This window comes from Molothrus ater, chromosome 4 (assembly GCF_012460135.2).
Source record: "Molothrus ater isolate BHLD 08-10-18 breed brown headed cowbird chromosome 4, BPBGC_Mater_1.1, whole genome shotgun sequence".
Classification (NCBI taxonomy): Eukaryota; Metazoa; Chordata; class Aves; order Passeriformes; family Icteridae; genus Molothrus; species Molothrus ater.
Window position 1 is genome coordinate 63118574 of NC_050481.2, and position 17576 is coordinate 63136149.

General features: G+C 42.9%; 1 protein-coding gene across 1 annotated transcript in view; it reads right to left on the reverse strand.

Moving 5' to 3' along the window:
* HGFAC (HGF activator) overlaps positions 1 to 17095 on the reverse strand; it is a 40402-nt gene extending 23307 nt beyond the window's left edge. Inside the window, exons 1-7 of the mRNA XM_036382332.1 lie at positions 17030 to 17095; positions 15405 to 15459; positions 13477 to 13573; positions 8308 to 8381; positions 3829 to 3942; positions 3052 to 3183; positions 1566 to 1676 (exon numbers count right to left, since the gene is read on the reverse strand). Of these exons, the coding sequence (XP_036238225.1) occupies positions 1566 to 1676; positions 3052 to 3183; positions 3829 to 3942; positions 8308 to 8381; positions 13477 to 13573; positions 15405 to 15459; positions 17030 to 17095 (649 nt within the window). The remainder of the gene's footprint in view (positions 1 to 1565; positions 1677 to 3051; positions 3184 to 3828; positions 3943 to 8307; positions 8382 to 13476; positions 13574 to 15404; positions 15460 to 17029) is intronic.
* Between the last annotated feature and the right edge of the window lie 481 nt (positions 17096 to 17576).

Here is a 17576-nt window from a genome sequence, read left to right on the forward strand (position 1 = left end):
CACAAGCCTTCAGTTCCCATTCTGTGTAGGGGTGTTAGGCAGCTGAACACAGATGGATTGTAAGCATCCAAAGTCACTTGTTTAGCAAACCAAATGTTTGCTTTATTATTTTCAAGTAATCAAAGAGCACCTGCTTATTTCATGTCCTAAGCTAGTCAGAAACGTGTATGACATCTGTAACACTGCCTTCCTGGTATTTATGATCCAGGCCCTGCTGGGTGGATGTCTCTGTGCACCATTGCTGCTTGGGGCAGGGGAAGCTGATAATAAAACAGGAATTGGAAAAGCAGTTTAATGTGAAAATGAGCAGAGTGCAGCCCTGGCCTGAGCTCCAGTCACACATGTGCTGTGCAGCCCCTCACCCAGGTCCCTGCAGCAACATTCCAAAGCCTGGGACAATCTCCCCAGGGTAACTAAAGGACAGAACAACTGAGCTAAAATAGGGCTCCTTGTGAAGGACTTAAAAGAGTCCCAAACCCATTTCTCATGATTCATCAGGTACCTGGTGAGTTCAGGACCAACTCATACACTGTCCAATTTACCCACTCACTCCTGCTGTTTGCTATTCCAGCTGTACTGCTGGTGTCCCAAATGGATTTTTTTTTTCCCCAGCTAGAATAGTTGGCTACACCATTTGTGAACTATCAAAGTAACAAAAAGAACACTAGATATGAATTGCAGTGTTCCTTAACAGGTTTTTTTTTTATCCCACCACCCATTTGGATTTAGAAAGTGCCCACCAGAGCTACTGGGAGTCATGTCCTCAGTTTTGATGAGCCATGGGATTTATGCACCCAGAAAGACACAGCCAGTGAATTGATGGGGTCACAGGATGGTGTGACTGAAGGTCTATTAAAATTTATGCCTAAAACATGCATTTATTTAAAAAGTAGCCTCTGGCATGATTTGCAGATATAGCATGCAAGCAAGATTTAACCCCTTCTGGGGTAAGTGTTAACTCTTCTGGAGGAAAGTTGTATCAAAACTATGTAGCATCTAAAATATAAAACAGGACTTACACATAGATACCAATAAGCAGATTTCTGTGCCCTGACCCATCAGAGAAAGGAAGGGGTTTTGTATAACCTGTGCTGGGCTAAATGTGCTTAAAGTGCATGGTAACCCAAAGGGTGAGCATTTTCTCTGTCCCACAGTCATTGAGTGCTACCAAAGAACGGCTGCTAGATTTTGTCAGATGTTATTCTCTGCTTTATAGGGGATGTGTGGATGTGTAGGGAGGCAGCAGCTCTAGAGTACAACCCTGTGACTGATACTGCAAAAGGGAAGCATGCACTTATTTTATAGGCATGTGTAATTGGATTAAAATTTCTGTTTGATTTTCTATAAAGTAAAGGGCATGGAAAAATATTTTTAGAAGCAGAGTCTCAGTGGTGAAGTATGTGTTATATTTTACACTGGAGAAATACATTAAACGCTTGTTCTGTGGGACTCTTCAGGTGTTACAAGAAATGTCCTCGAATGCAGAATACAACAGAGCCAAACCCAGCAGCCTTACACCCAGATGAAACTCCTAATTCTGTCTGCCTGTAGGTTGTTATACTTACCAATATTGCAATACTTTCCTGCATAATTGTCTTTGCAATCACATACTATTTTCCCAGTGGAGGCAACCATCTTGCACTCTCCACCATTCATGCAAGGATTATGAACACAACCTACAAGGAAACACAACCAATGATCAAACCAAAGGTACAAATTATTCAAGAGAATCAGTCCATTTTAACTTGCTCTAGTGCATCTCCTCTGTGCATATGCATTTGGGGGAAGTTTTTCTTCTTTGTTTATGTCAGACCTACACTTGTGATAAATTAAAGAGAAGGAAACTCGACTGATTTCTGCCCACTGAGGTCTGTCTATTGTTTTCACTGCTATTGGATAATGTCAGCTATTGAAAGATATTATCAGTGAACAATAGGTAAAATGGGGGTGGTGATTATTATTACTAGTGGAGATGGTATTAACATTTCTTCCTCTATAGAGGGTTCTGCCAATTCCAGACTTGCCACTGAGCTCCATTAGAATTTATAATAACATATCTAGTAGGGAGCTCAGTTAAATACTTTAAGATCTGTGATTGGGAAGTATTAAGTCCTATCAAATTTCCCAACTCTCACATGGACTCTCAACATCCTAGAAAGCCACTGACTCTCCATACTTTAGTTTCCAATTACATAAGGTGGGAATAAAAACACCTATGTATTTCAAAGGGCTTTTATGAAACTAATTTATAGTGTGACTTACTTGTGAATCTGGTCAGGGTAAAAGTTAGCCAGACTGAGTAGCAGAATAGCCATACCAGAGCACATGTGTAGGTGAAGCACATGGTTTGCTTCCCAACATCTGTCCTCCAAATGAAAGGAGCTGTGCTGGCTTCTTCAGATGGGTGACAACCCAAAGTGTATTTCCTGTGCTGGCTGGCAAGGGTGTTGGGCTCCTGGCACCCCCTTAAAAAAGGAGGAGGCTTCATAATGTAAGCATTATCCCTGCCAGGAATGGGCCAAAAATCATGGGGACTCTGGAGCCAATGCAGGCCTTATGGGATCTTGGAGGCAGGTAAAATTTACATGCTGGTAATTCAAGAGTGGGATGGACTTGGAAAGAAACACAGAGGCAAAACAGCAATATGAAGTGATTGTTGGTGTGCAGGGTGTGCCTCTCAGGCAGGTTATAGTTTTGGAGAAAGAATTCTACCACTTCTCCTATATAATCTGTTGTATATTCTTAAATGCTGCAGATCGGGGTTTCATCCCTCTCTAAGAAAACACTGTGTGTCCCTAAAATTCCTCCTAAAATAGTTGCTTCCTCAAATAAGGATGGGCACATTGAAGGGATTTCCTGGGTCAGTATAACTGCTCATATCTATAACTCTTGGAAAGGAAATCTAAATCTAAAATATTATCTTTTAGAGAGGGTACATGAGCTGCAAGGGCAGCACTGGGGTGCGTAACACCTCTGAGGCTTTGATACCCTCACTGTCCTTTATCATCACTCCATGCAGAGTTACAGCTGTGGTACAAAACAGTGCCTTACTTTTGTGTTCCACACGGCCACACTCCATCTGGCCATGCACACACGTGCACTGCTCCACTGCTCCTTGTTGGACTCTTGACCAGCTCACACCCACATCAAAGAATTCGTAGAGGCTGGTGTCAAAACATTTCTCTGAAATCAAGTTTTACAAACAACACAAGCTTTCAGATGTTATTTCATGCAAGAAACGGCATCACAATCTCTATTATCATTCCCTGCTCATCCCTTTTTTCCTGTTGAGCAGATCCACGTTTGTTGACAGTTCTTCTCAAGCTAGCCAGCGTCCAGAGTGTGGAGGCACTGAGCCAGTAGAGCAGCAGCTCCAGGAACCTCAAGACAGAGGTGGCTTTCTCCTAAAGCCCTATGAGCAGGACAGCATCACTGTCCCCAGCACGTGCATGTACATAAGGAACAAGGCATCACCCGAAATTGTGCTGTTTTTTCATGTCTCTGTGCATTGCCTACCAAATATTAGTAATTTCCAAACATGTAAGGGATTTTTAAATCTTAAAAACAGCAAAGGAAGGGGAAGAGGCTTTTTGTGTTTCCATGCTCAGAGCATACTTGGATTTATAATTGCACAGTCAAGCTATTTTCAGTTGTCCTGTCAGGAATGGATTGTCTGTCATAACCATTTGGAAATCCACCTACACAAACATTCATGCTGCAGTGGTCTCTCCCATCACAACAGCACTACCTTTTCATTAAGCAAACATTAATGAGCTCTACTTACTATTCATATTTCATGTTGTAACACTGGTGGTAGAAGATACTTACTCAGCTGACAGTCCTCGCCTGTGAACTCCTCAGGACAGGTACAGTGGTACATCCTGTGGCTGTGAGTGAGAGAACAGGTCCCTCCATTTTGGCAGGGGTTGTCTGCACAGTGATCTGGAGGAGCCACTAAGAAATTGTTGTTAATAAGTATAGTATAAGTCATGCTTTCTCCTTTTGGCTCCATGAACCATTTTGGTTCCATGCTCAGTGGGTTTAATACCATCTACTAACGTAAAACTAAGTTTGTCCAACCAATTGACAGTGGGTTTGTGGAATATAGAAACATATTTAGCCAGCTTTTAAAAACCATGTGGTAGATCTGAACTACGTGGTTCTGAGCTGAACCTTCACGGCCCAAGACTAAGTTGTCTGAAGGGGACAGGTCCAGGCACACCTGGAGTCCCCAGGGCTGGCTCTGTGGTGAGGAAGAAGACGGGCCAGGTGCCCACAAGATGGAGCTGTGCCTTTACACTGGGCAGGGAGGAAGGCCACAGGGAGGAAGGCCACAGGGAGGAAGGCTGCAGCACTGCCCGGCCTCTGCCACTGCCGGGATCATGCATCACTTTCAAACTGCACAGAGGACAGCCCTCGACAGAAGGATCTGCCATGGGATTTTGGATTATGTCTAAAACGAATGGACAGCTGGAACCAAGGGAAAAATTATAAAGCAAACCACAAAGCACATTGTCCTGGGGTGACATGATGATGCTTGTATCCCCATTTAAACATCCAAGGAAATCACACCAAGAAAGATGAAAACTGGACCAGTCTAGCATATCTCCATTTACTGGGGAATTTTCTGAATGTTGGGAAAATGTGGTGAGAGAGGAGTTAGATGCCAGGACAACTCATGCAATAGAAGCTTTGCTTGGCAATGTGCAATGTAAAAGTAGTAAGGGTCTTGCTGGTCAGGGAGTGTTTCTGATTTCAGGCAGTGCCAAGGGATGTATCTCCCCTGAAGTTAACCAACAGCATGTTTACACCTGCTCCAGAGTTGGCCCAACAGCTTGTCTGCATTCAAATCTTCCTTTTCAATGCTAGTCAAACTCTGCTACACCATCTCCAGGGTTACTCAGTCCAGGTGCTCCTTCAGCTAGACAGTGTGTCCTGAGCATGAGATGCAACATGCACAGGCACACACGAGCAGGGCTGAGGTGGAGCACAAAGGCTGCATCCTGAAGTTTGCTACAGCAGGGTAAATCTGAGCTTCCCCTGCAGGGATCAAAATATTTACTTCAGAAGAGAGTGATGTAATTCCTATCAGATAGCAGGTCTGGGTGTATTCACTGGGAGTTTCAATCCAGGATAACATCAAGGGAAAGCAAGTTAAGTCAGTGACATTCCTACTCTTCCTGCTGTTGAAGGTTATGAAACTTCTAGTGCTGTAATGTTTCCTCAAAGGAAAATCCTGTATTTCCTATTCCCAGTACATCCAAACCATGACCTGATCTCTAAGCCATCTTCTGCTGTAACAAATGTTCAAGAAATTTCTTTGTACCCTTGTTAAATCTGCAAAAAGCACTTCCACTCATTTATTTCTTTCTCAATCTGTTCCTCACTACATCCCACCCAACACTCCAGTCTGACCTTCCAGGCATGTTCTGTGTTGCTCCACCTCTTTCCTGGAGTCCAGGAACAACTTCTGCTCATAAGCAGATGGACACATCTCAGTTCCCAGTGGGGAATCCTGCCCACTATTAACTATCCTTTAACTGGGGAGTGCCAAGTCCACACTTTCTCAGCACTGTCTAAAGCATCCTCATGGGTAAAACACTCCATGCTTGCTAGCTCTCATCTTGACTGCAGCTTCACCTCTCCAAGTCTCTGCTGATTGAGCAGTAGCCTTGTCTCACCTTTCTGCCCATATTTCCCAACAAAAACTTTGTTTCTGCCACCCACCTTCCTCAGAGCTCCTCCTGGGATGATGTCTCTTCCTCTTGCCTGCACACCCCAAATCACTCTACTATTTCTTTCCGTATCAGTCCAGAGGGATCTTAAAAATACTGCCTGGCAATTTTCTCCCCCATGTTTGGGTCTCCCTGGGGGTTTGGCCACTTGTCCAAGATTTCCAGACATTCAGAGAAGCAGTCCTACCAGACTGCCCAAAATCTGGAAGTCCCATCTATAGGGGCATTTCACATTTATGGACATTTGTACATATATGCGAGCTATACGTGCACAGCCCACGTGTGTGCAGTACTAACAGCTCCCTCCAGCAGAAACTTCCCACCCAGGCTTCACTTCATCCTAGAGCTAAAGGCTTCCTGATTAAAACTCCCCCTTGAATCTGGCAGATGTATTTTTCTGAATCAAAAAAGTGCTTGCTTAACACTGATTTGTAAGCACCTGCAACATTTTGAAGCTGACTTGTCACATGTGGTATTCTGGCCTGGAGAGAGTTTGTGCTTCAGCCTTCGCTCTAAAGAAGCTCCTTCTCCATGCCAATGGATACACTGCTCACCAACCTCTTATGGCCAAAGGATACTCTCTCCCTGAAATTCAATGTTTTCTTGTTATTCAAGAAAAAACACCAAAAGATTTAATATTTTAGTGGATTTTTTAAAAAAGTATTATTTTACACATTTTAGAGGTCAGCAGTGTTCAGTTTGACTGCTTATTTCTTCCACAGCAGGCAAACTTTCCTTCTTTTGCTTCAAATTCCCTTCATCCATTATGTTGCTTTTCCTTTCAACCTCATCATAAACCTGTTCACTTTAAGCTATAGTTAATGATCTGTTAAACATTTCCCAAATCCAAAAACTGCTGCTTAAAAAAAAAAACCTAAGTAGACTTATGTTTATAAATAAAATAACAGCCAAAAAACTTTCTTTTTTTTTTTCAAATTCTAAATGCTTCCAGAAATAAAGGGGTTATTTTATTTTGCAACAGCCAGTGGTGATCTCTTCCAGCTACCCCATCCTTTTTTATCTTTCCTTTCCTTTCTCACACATATAAGTTTGTTTGTTTGTTTTTTTCAATTTGTATTTTAAGCTCTGGAAAGCCACTGATGAATAACTAAGTGCAGCCCTCATAACCTGACTCTTGTAAGCATGAACGGCCCATAAAGTCTATGTTCATGTCTGGCACACTTGCATTACAAAGTTGTATACATTGCTGCTTAGTTTGGGGCTAGGTCACTGGCCTCTGATCTACTGTTAATCTGTTTTAGAGCCAGGCTGGAAAATAATTTAAAGTAGCTACATTTAAAAAGGTGATGCTGTGCACTGCTTAATTCTAGACTGTCAGCGTGATTCAGCTAATTTGGCTTTTCAAGTGCTCTGGTAGATTGCAATCAGCTTGGCAATGAGACTCCTGACACTGTGGAGAACTTCCTGAAAGGGCTTGGTGGAAAAAGCCCTTCATTTGAAAGTGGGAAGTGAATATCTAAGGCTATTGGTCATATCCTGCAGACTAAATGTGTCTCGCTTGAAAATAGTGAGACAGCAAAAAGAGGAACATGAACAGAACTAGACACAGATCCAAAAAAAGCCTCAGAGGCATCAAGTTTGACCAGTTCAACACCTGATTTTTCAAGATGGTCTGTATGAAATGAGAATTTATATATATATATATATATATATATATACACACACACATATGTATATACACACACATACACACATATATATATATATATATACATTCTTTATAAAATGGGTTTCCCCAGCACCCACCTCATGGAGCCAGGGATACAGAGATAAGCAAAAGCCAGTCACTGGGAGAGAGCTGAGGACAGGGATGCATATTCCCAGGTGAACTTTCACCCCATGTGTCAATTAAAGTGACTTTTGTATGTAAAGGTGACTTCTTTGCCACAGACCTTGACCCTTTTAGACAGACTCTCACAATGAGGTAATTGTAACACTGGAGTGTGGTGACCACAGGAAGCTACAGAGCTGTTCAGCCAAGTAATCCTTTCATTATCCCTCAGGACTCCTGCAATGAACATGTCTGGCCTCTTGTCTTCTCTGACACAGCCCAAAGCTCAAGGAAGTCTGGGTTTGAGAACTGCTCTTTCCCATGAGATCTCAAGAAAGGAAAGCTGGAAGTGATGGCTGTGTGTTGTACAGGGTGTCAAATGTTTCTGTGCCTTCTAAAGAAATTAACTGGTCAAACAGACAGAAAATGCAGCTGTGTAATTTAGGGAAAGCTAAAAGGCACATCCAAGCCATGAGGGAGGAGAAGATGATCACCTTTGTGTTTGGCTCCAGAAGGAGTTTAGATTTCCATGCTGGCATTACCATAATTTCCCTCCATGGCTTTGAGTTAGTCAGCAGAGAGTGAATTAAAGGCTGTGTGATATTCACAGTCTAATGCTATGGCTGTGCAGCGTCACAAAGAGATTATGGAAACAGCTGATGTGAAGGCTTGCTTCAAAATAAATACTCAAATAAAAGTTGCACTGAAGGCACTGCCCCTCCTTCCTGCAGGTGGCAAAGTAGGAATCAGGTACCTGGAGCAGCTCAGCCAGGGCCTTACCTGAGTGGTCTCTGGGCAGCAAATCACAGTGTCCCCACCTCCTGTCCCGGTCAAAGTTATGTGTTGTGGAACACCTGAAAAGAATCAAAGGTGCAGCTTAGTGCATCCTTAAATAGCCTTAGTTCACATTTAAACACCCTGGATGTCTGCACTGAAACTACAGGGCCTTCACACTCTGGTGACCAGGAAATTCATGCTTGGTTTTTTTTCTAATTAGCACCAGTTTCATTCAAATTGTTGTAAGAGCAGAGGAAAAAATATGCTTCCTTTTGTTAAAGTTGCTCTGCTCCACTTGTCTCACATTAAAAACATATTAAAAATAAGATGTAAATGCAGGACCTGGGATTTTCAATGAATCCTTCAGAAAAACCCAACATTCTTCCTATTTCTGGGGTTAGAAAATGAAAGACAGAAATAAAAAACAAAACCAAAGCAAACAAATAATGTCTTCTTTACTTATTGCAAAACAAGCAAAACAGGACCCAGACCATTTTTGATGCCTGACAGTTACTGTAATAATCTGTGGAGGCAGGAGACTGTCCACAAATGGACTTTTCCCTGACTTTCAGTGACAAGCATATTTCACCCTTTTCAGACTCAGTTCCTTTAAAGCATTCTTATTTTGGAACTTGCAAGATGAAATGAGGAAATAACTGACATGGTGGTGATTTCCAAAGGCACAGATAAGACCTCTCCTTTTTTGAGAGCAGGGGACAGAGTCCTGCACCCCCTCTCTGGTGGTCTCTTATCTCAGTCTGCTATCTCAGGCTCAGAGCACCCCAAGGAGCACAGAGCTGCTATTCCTCTTCTGCAGGAGCAGATTTGGAGGCTTCTCTGAGGACACACAGGGAGCACATGGCTGAACTAAGGCTGCACCTTGAAGGTCCATGCCCTGTCCCAGTGCACCATCCACCAAAACACCCTCCCTAGCCAGTTATAATGCAGAATAATAGATATCAGCCACATGACATTAGAAGGCACTGGAGTTTATTTAATGTGCCTGATGATCTATTTCCATTATGCCTGGTTTTATAATTCCTTGAGCAGTTGTGTGATCAAATTTTTCACCCCAGGATGTCACAAGCTAGACTGAAATTTTATTGTAGCACATGTCTACATTTTAACTGCCCTATTTTCCTTTTTAATTAGATGCTATGTGGTATTTAAAATGCATAATTCCTATGGAGCATCTGAATAGGCCATGTATATTAAGTTGGGTGACCTCAATTATAAAGGGTGCACTAAAAGAGGTGCTTGGTAGTCTGGTGCAGATTAACATGGCACATGCTTAAAGAGGCTCTTCTCTCACAGGAATTAAGGCTGATGCAACTGCTGGGAGCTGATGGAAATTCCTCAAAGATCCTTCTGTGGGAAGTGGATTGTGCTTTCTTTAAAGGGTGGTCTAGTATGCACAAGAATGAAGATGAGAAATGAGTTAAAAGTGTCCTCAGCAGTGCTTGTGTCACTGTCCAGCAGCAGCCAAGTTCTAGTCAAAGAGGAATCTCAAAATTTTACATCTTAAAAGGATTTTTTGTTGTCAGAGACCCTGACAGAGGCTTCTCCTACCAGCTCTCCACAAACCACTGGTCCTCCCACTTGATGCTCTCCCTGGCCAGTCCTTCCCTATTGCCTTGCAGTGACTACAGTGAGATTGGTCCCCCCTTGTGATGCCAAGCTGCCTCCTCAGTCCCAAGCTCCTTGCACAGTGACATAATCCTTTTATATTTTCCACCACAGATCTCACTCTCTGTGAGAATCTCAGCTCATCTCAAAGCTATTTCACTTCTCTCCCTCCTTTTCTTTTAAAAGTGTTTTGTCTGATTGGAGGCTTACCAAAAATGAAATGATGACTTTTCAGTCTTCTGGAATGTTACCTCCAGCAGCCAAACCAACCCAGTGGCCTTACATCTTTATGCTATTTGCAAATGCATCCACACTCAAAATTTATGGGATAGCAAATATCTTTACATCAGCTTGTCATATAAAATTGCTTATATGAAAGTGAAAACATAAGGACAGAGATACTGAACTAATTATATCAGAAAAGTCCACTACAAGGGATTGATTTAAATAACATTTTAAATCCATAGATGGTAAACAGCATGGGAATGGGCAAACAAAAGATGAGGCCTAACTGGCAGGCAGGATCCATGGAAAGTAGGCTGTTTTTCCCATCAGGAGCATAGGGAGACCTAACAATGGGATGTTTGGAGAACAAGCAAAGCCCCAGGCCCAAGGCAGGCAGGTGTAAGCAAAGAGCTTTGCCATCACACCTGGTGTTGTCACTGTGTTTGAGACTTGGACGTTGCCTGAGACTTTTTTAGGTGTTGTCAGACAGACATGGCTTGACAGACTTGGTCTGACAACACCAGACCAACCACTACCAGCTCCAGGAAAATTCAGAACCTGATGCCTGACATCTCCCAGCTCAGCCCACAGGGACTTCTCCTTCCCAGGGCTGTCACGAACTCCCCATCCTGTAATCCAGCTGGCCAAAAAGCTTCCTCTGCACTGTTTTCAGTCTGTGGCCAACACATCAAAAGTTATCTTCTTGTTTCCAAGGAAGATAAGATCATGTCCTTCCTACACAGACCTAAGCTCACCCTGGCACAGGGGCCCTGCCCCTCCAGAACTCAAGCACAGGATAAGGCTCCTGCAGGGCATGAGTCAACACCTTCCCATTTATAGCCAAAATCTCAGGCAAGGTCTGCTCCTGCCATTCCCCTGGAGCAGAGTCTGAGGAACCCATCCCACCCTGGGACACAGGGACAGGGTGCTGCAGCTTCCCTGCAGCCACAGCTTGGTCCAGTTCAGACCAGCCTCCCCTTTTGCTCTCACCAGTGTTCACTGCACCCCCATTCTGTCTGTCCCCACACTGCTTTGTCTGTCTGGAGGTACCAATGAAACTCAGTAGCAATTTCAGCTATTTTTTTTCTCCTCAGCACAAAAGGAAAATTTACACTATATCTTTAGCAAGATATCATGCAAGACTTAGTAATAGGCCCCTAAATGGAAATTTATCTGATAAATATCTGATCTATTGATCTTATAAACAGATTATAATTAAGGGGAAAAGCAATACAGAATGCAGCTAAAGGAAGTCTGTTATTTAAATAGTGCAATTATTTTGTCTTCTTTCCTGTATCTTTATAAATATTTATTGAAAATACAACTTGTCTGTTGCTCTCAAAGTAGGGAGAGCTTTCTGTGGTCAGGAACAGATTTATGTTGAAACACAGTATCTGTGTCATATGCAGTATGAGAAAACATAAATATAAGGCAAATTTGAGTGGGGTTTAGCCTGCACTGTAAAGTTCTGCCTGTAGTCCTGACCCAAAGTGTGACTTGAAGACCAAGGACGTGAATTTAACACATAAGTCAGGGCTCTCCTGGCTGGGTTTCCTGGAATTCAGAATTCAGCAGCAGTTTGGACCCAGCCTCCCATCGTCCCTTCCTAGCAGCTTGCAGGAGGCAGGAGCAGGAAGGGCACGAGCCTTGCCCTCACCTGGAGCCTTCCAGGTCCCTGGGATCAGTTATTCAGTGTAAGGCCAGCCTGGGTTGGTGCCAAGTCACACAAAAAGTGCACAGAGCAGGTTTCCCAACTGCTACTCAGGGCTCTTTTCCTGGCATCTCTGTGCCTGAAGTCACACATTAAGTTGCTTTTAGCTTATGAGTGATGAGCAAACACTGGTCAGAAGGTCACCCATAGGGTGAAATGGTCTGTCAAATCCAAATAACTCCAGCTGTCCTCTTCCTTGTCTCCCTGCTTGTAAATGGCTTTTAAAAAGTCAGAAGCATAAGAGCAAGTTGTTCAAGGTCAGCTCTAAAGTGTGCTTTAACCTTGGACCACATCCATTGACAAGTTTTTCCATTTCTGTGCCCTAACTGGCTAAAAACAAATACACAGTGTCATGTATTAACAGGATCCCTCTTAAGCACTGCATGAAATTAAGTGGGTACTAAGGTCAAACTCTTTGTGACTGAAGTTCAAAGACAGGATTCAAACTGGTAAATTATTCCAGTTCCCTTTCTTTAGTTAAGATAGTCTCAAATTCTTGTTTCCTGGAGGCTTTTATTAGCTGGGTTTTATCAGTGGTTATTGGGGAAATTCTGAAGTGGTTTCCTAGCCTGAAGCTGGGTGTCTATTTGTGCAAACAGGTTTGTTTTGTGTTGTTTACATTACACCAGCACTTACACTTGAAACAGATGTGTCATCAGAAAGGCACCGACAGATCATGAAAAAATGAGACAGTCCAGTATAAAAAATGAGAGTTCTGCCCTGCCTGGGCAAGTAAAGTAAACTCTAAAATACTATCTCTGCCCTGAAAGAGGCAAGTGTTTGCTTTTCACTTGGCTCATCTGGGCATAATTTTCACATTACTGGTACCCACGTATTCTGTTTGTTGTCTTTGATTTCAGTTAATATATGCCTATCATATGAGTTTGTCTGCAAAGGTTATCTTTTTTATTCAGTGCTTTAATTCAGTAGGGTTCCCCCCTGACTGCTCCTACCCCAAAAATGGATCATGAATACTTCCAACAGCTTCTGCAAAAGTAAAAGAGTAACCTTTGCCCAAAAGAAGTCAAAATGGCCTTAAACACAGTAGTAGAATAAATCATTAACCAACAAACAGGAGTAATACCTCACTTCTTAGTACTGCACTGTCCAAAGGGGTTCTGGTGCCAATCTAGATAGAAATTAGAGAGATGGGGGTGGGGAGAAAACAGCTTTCCTCAAAAATCAGATGGTCTCTGCTGCAGTACAAGTACAGCCTGCACAAATCCAACAGCCCCCTAACCAAGTGTCCTCTCTTGCAGGAGTCTGTGTCTCCTTTCTCCCTCAGCAGAGAGGCTCTCCCAGGGTCATTCTATCAGTCCTGCTTTTCCTGTACAAGCTCTTGTCACCCATGTAAATTGCAGTTCCAATGGGCAGGGCAGCAAGGAGGCATTTCTGCAGTTCCTGAGCCTCCTGTGGCTGTGGACACCCAGTGCCAGGGCTCCCCTCCCCCTGAGCACATCCTGACCCGAGGGCCACGGCCATCAGCAGCAGAACTGCACCTTGGGCACAACATCCAGCTCGTGTTAATTACTCCAAACGCACGATTAAAGCACTAAAAGGATGACATTTCATTTGAATGCTGTTTTCATTTATGAGCAATGTCAACTCACCATTTCTTTCTGGAAAATAAATTTGATAAACACGTGTGATAAAACCTTCCGCCAAACCGGAAAGGAAATTTGCATAAATGTCCATCCTCTGTAAACACTGAAATACAAATATAAAAAACTCATAATGCAGCTGAAAACCAAACCACAAATTATATTATATACTATTATATGAAATTATGAAGATAGATATCTGCAAGTTTTTCAGTTGTACTCTGGACTCTGTGTCTCTGCAATGTCTAGTGCATAAGAAGAAGCTTAAAATCTTACATAATGACTGAATCAACAAAGATTAATGGACTCTGCAGTGGAACAAAGATCTCAGATCATTTCAGTTCAAAATATACTGCCACTTCTGGTACAGCAAATGCCAATTATATCCATTAATTGCAATTATAATTTCTAATTATGTAGTATTGCAATGGCATATTAAAATAATTTCTGAAGTTGTATCCTTTCAGGCTCTATATCATATTGTAATATCTGTTTAAAATAATTAAGGAACCAGACAGTAGAAACTGAAATAGAAAAAATCAGGAGGAAGAAGTTTTAAAGGTTGAGGGTAGAGAGAGAATTTGATCATAAAACCTTCCCTTTGGGATAAGCAGATTCCTTACAAGAGGGGAGAAACTGATGGGACCAGTATCTAAAAAGGGCAAGTTTTATATTTGCCACATCAGTGATGGCAATCTAAGGAAGGGTGGTGGGAGTTTAAGGAAGGCTAGTGGGAGTCTATCAGGAAAAAATCCTTCAAGATGAGTCTTGATAATGAGAGAGCCTGAAGACAAAAAAGACAATGAAAAACTGTCAGAGCTTATTTAACCATTAAACTAAAAGTAATCTGTTTTGAAATCCCAAAGTCTGAATGGGAAGCCAAGCAGTGCTGTAAGAGAGAAATGGGGCATTCAACCAAACCGGCAGCACAGCACATTTTCATTTCTCAGAGACAATGTGTGACTGCTCCTTGTCCCGAGCTTACCCCTCCCATTATGGCTGGGGCTCCTGCACACTCTTACAGTGTCTGTTAACTCCCATCAGCCCAGACATCTCAAAGAGCTGCTGAGGTCAGTTATTGGCATTACAGAAAAAATAACTTATCCCTGTGGTCCAACCTCTTCTTAATCAGTTGGGATTGTTGTCACTCCATCTGCCCTAACTGCCTCCTTCTCTAGCAATATGAAATAGCCTCTGCCATCCCCTCTGCCATCTCCTTGTCAACCCTATTTTCATTCTCTGAACTAATTAAGCAAATGTTGCAAATGGCAACTTTCTCTGTCTCATACCTCCCAGTACAAGCAGGCAGGAGAGTTGTGACAATACATCCCCATTCAGAAGATACATTGCATCCCAAAGGCCACTGTTATAACCTATAAAGCCCAGTGGCCCAGTGCATGTAATCTTTAACAACAAAAGCACAGGACAATAAAAGCTTTAAAAATGGAAACTGCAACACTCTCCCACAGCCAGGATGTCTGATCATTGGGGTGCCACTAGAACAAATGCGAACCAGAAAGCTGCATGCAGCTCGAAACCTTTCTCCCACAGAGAGATCAAGGGCCAGGGTAGAAACTGAACCCGTACATACAAAGAGTTAATGTGCTTGAAAGTTACAGGGCAGCTGCAGCTCTGATTAAAGGTTGTTGCACATCTTCAGCCACACCATCTTGTGAAATAATATAAAGCCATGCCAGCTCAGACAACTCAAATCCCATCAGCACCTTCCCATTAATCTTGCACCTGAAGGAAAATTACCTGAGATTCCTGAGCTATACTCAAATTCCCCTTTAAACAGAAATTAATATTGGCATAACCATTCTATAATCCTTATTCATGTTGAAACAAAGACAGGCTTCCTACCAGCTTGCACAGCACAGATACAGACAGGCAGACCATTCTTACTGTCATGAAAACTACTGGATTTGACTTGGTACCTTCTGGGTGAGGGAAGCCATGCCTTGAGCCTCTTCCTGCCCCAGTTCTGTAGTGCTACAAAGAGAAAAAGAGAATGTGGATGTGGATTGGAGACACAAATTCACTCTGAGAACCATACTACTGGTAAAAAGCTACTTTCCAGGCTGCCCTGATCTTGTGTTTCTCCCAATGCTTCTGAGAAAATATTATTTGCTTCTGATTTTTGGTGGGGCACAGGCAGGTGAAGGAGGGTAGATACACGTTGACTCTTGAAAGTGCCAGCTAAACCAGGAAAACCCAGCACAACTCAACAAAGGCCAAAGCTCTGCTCCATTTTATCTTTCTATTGCCAAGGGACACATCTCCTATTTCTCTCAGCAGGAAGAATATATGCATTCTGGGGCCAGATGACAGTTACAAATAATATCCCAACATTTGCCTTTTCCTGCTATTTAACTGAATGCCCCCAGGGCATTAGTTACAAAAGCAACTTCTAACTGTATTTGGGTTTGCCAATCAGCAAGCAAAGAGCACTAGGCTGAGCTGATTTTAAGCCACAGGAAATAATAAAAAGAGAATAATACACATAAAGTGCTGCTGCCACCAAAGGTGCTGGCAATTGAACTATAGCAAAAAAAAATATCACAAAAGCAGTCAAAAAAGCACATATCATGAACATAGAACTGGACAGGAGACATAAAAGTGAGGGTTAAGAAAAAGCTGTTGCTAAGATATATAGAGAAGGCTTGAACAGTTCTGAGGAAATAACAGTTTTTGCACTCTACACAGATTCTGCCACCACCAAGCAAGGGCTCCAGCCAGGAATGATCTTTACCTTGAGCATGAGCATTCCTCTCTGCTCCCTCATGCAATATCTGAGGACATACTTTTGTAATTCACTGAGATAGTTGAGATTATAGCACCATCTAAGTATACCTGAGCTAGTTTTAACCCAGCTAGAGAAATAAGGCTGATCTTAAGGCCCCAGTGCTGACCGTAAGGCAGCAGTGAACTACCTGCCCTGCTAGCCCGTGGTAGATTCCAGGCTGTGGTGGGGTTTAAGCAAACTAGCAAATTCAAACCACAGCCTGTTCAGCAGTGCTTCATGTGCTTGGCAGACATAGCCCCAGAAAAGACAAGATACATAATGCAAACCACCAAGGGGTTTGGCATGGAAACAAGTCTGAAAAGAAGAAGATAGCCACCTAAGCTGGCCTGCTCAGTTACAGACAGCAGTAGTGTCTGGCAGTGGAGCACTCTCCCTCCATGCTACTGCAGGTACCTGCTTGTGTCAACACTTTTCTGAGATATGTTTTTTAAGGATTTCCATTTTTGTGGTCCTTCCTCACTTCCAATTCCTCCTCCATAGCAAGGCATGGATGTAAGCAAATGCTTCAAACAGAGAAAGGTGTAGCACCAGCTGTCCCACAGTCCCCCCACAAGTGAGCACTTATAAACTGTCTAAAGAGCTTATAAACTTCTCACAAACTGTCAGCCTTCATCTGGCTCATCCCTGTTGTGTTCCCTTTGGATCTCCCTTTCTCTGGGTCTGTTCAGTGGCTTCACTCATCCAGGCCCAGGGCAGCCTGGTCCTGCCAGGCATCCCACAGCTGATCCATCACTCAGAAAGAGAAGAATCACTTACCATCCTTGCACAGTCACTGCTCAGACTCAGAGCCAAGACAACAGTGAGGGGAGCACAGACTTTCATCCTTGCGCTCCTCTCATGAAAGTTTTGCCTGGCAGAGGAAAACTTCCAGGGCTGGGCTGAAGCAGGAGGGTGAATCAGCAACAAGCTTTCACAAGGGACTGTGATTTACTTGACTTTAAGGTATTTTAGTTTTCTAAGTAAGCAGAGCTGTTATCATTGTTAATCATTAATGTCTTTGTGAGTAGAAGGGAATGCCCCATAGGGAGAGACTCTCCCTACACCACCAGGAGTGAAGAGTTCACAAAGTGCCTGACCCTTGGCGATGGTCCCTGCTGTAATCAGCAAGCACTGAAGGGCAGCTCCAGAGAAGCTGATCCAATGCTGCTTATAAGTAGAGCTGAATGTTTCCCTTCTTTCTCTTCAGGAGCTGATTAAAAGCATGGTACAGAAACAGCAAGGAGCTCCAAGCAAGCTCACTCAGGAGATGGCATCACATTGCAAAATATGGACCAGATCAATGCCAATACCAAGGATTACTCAT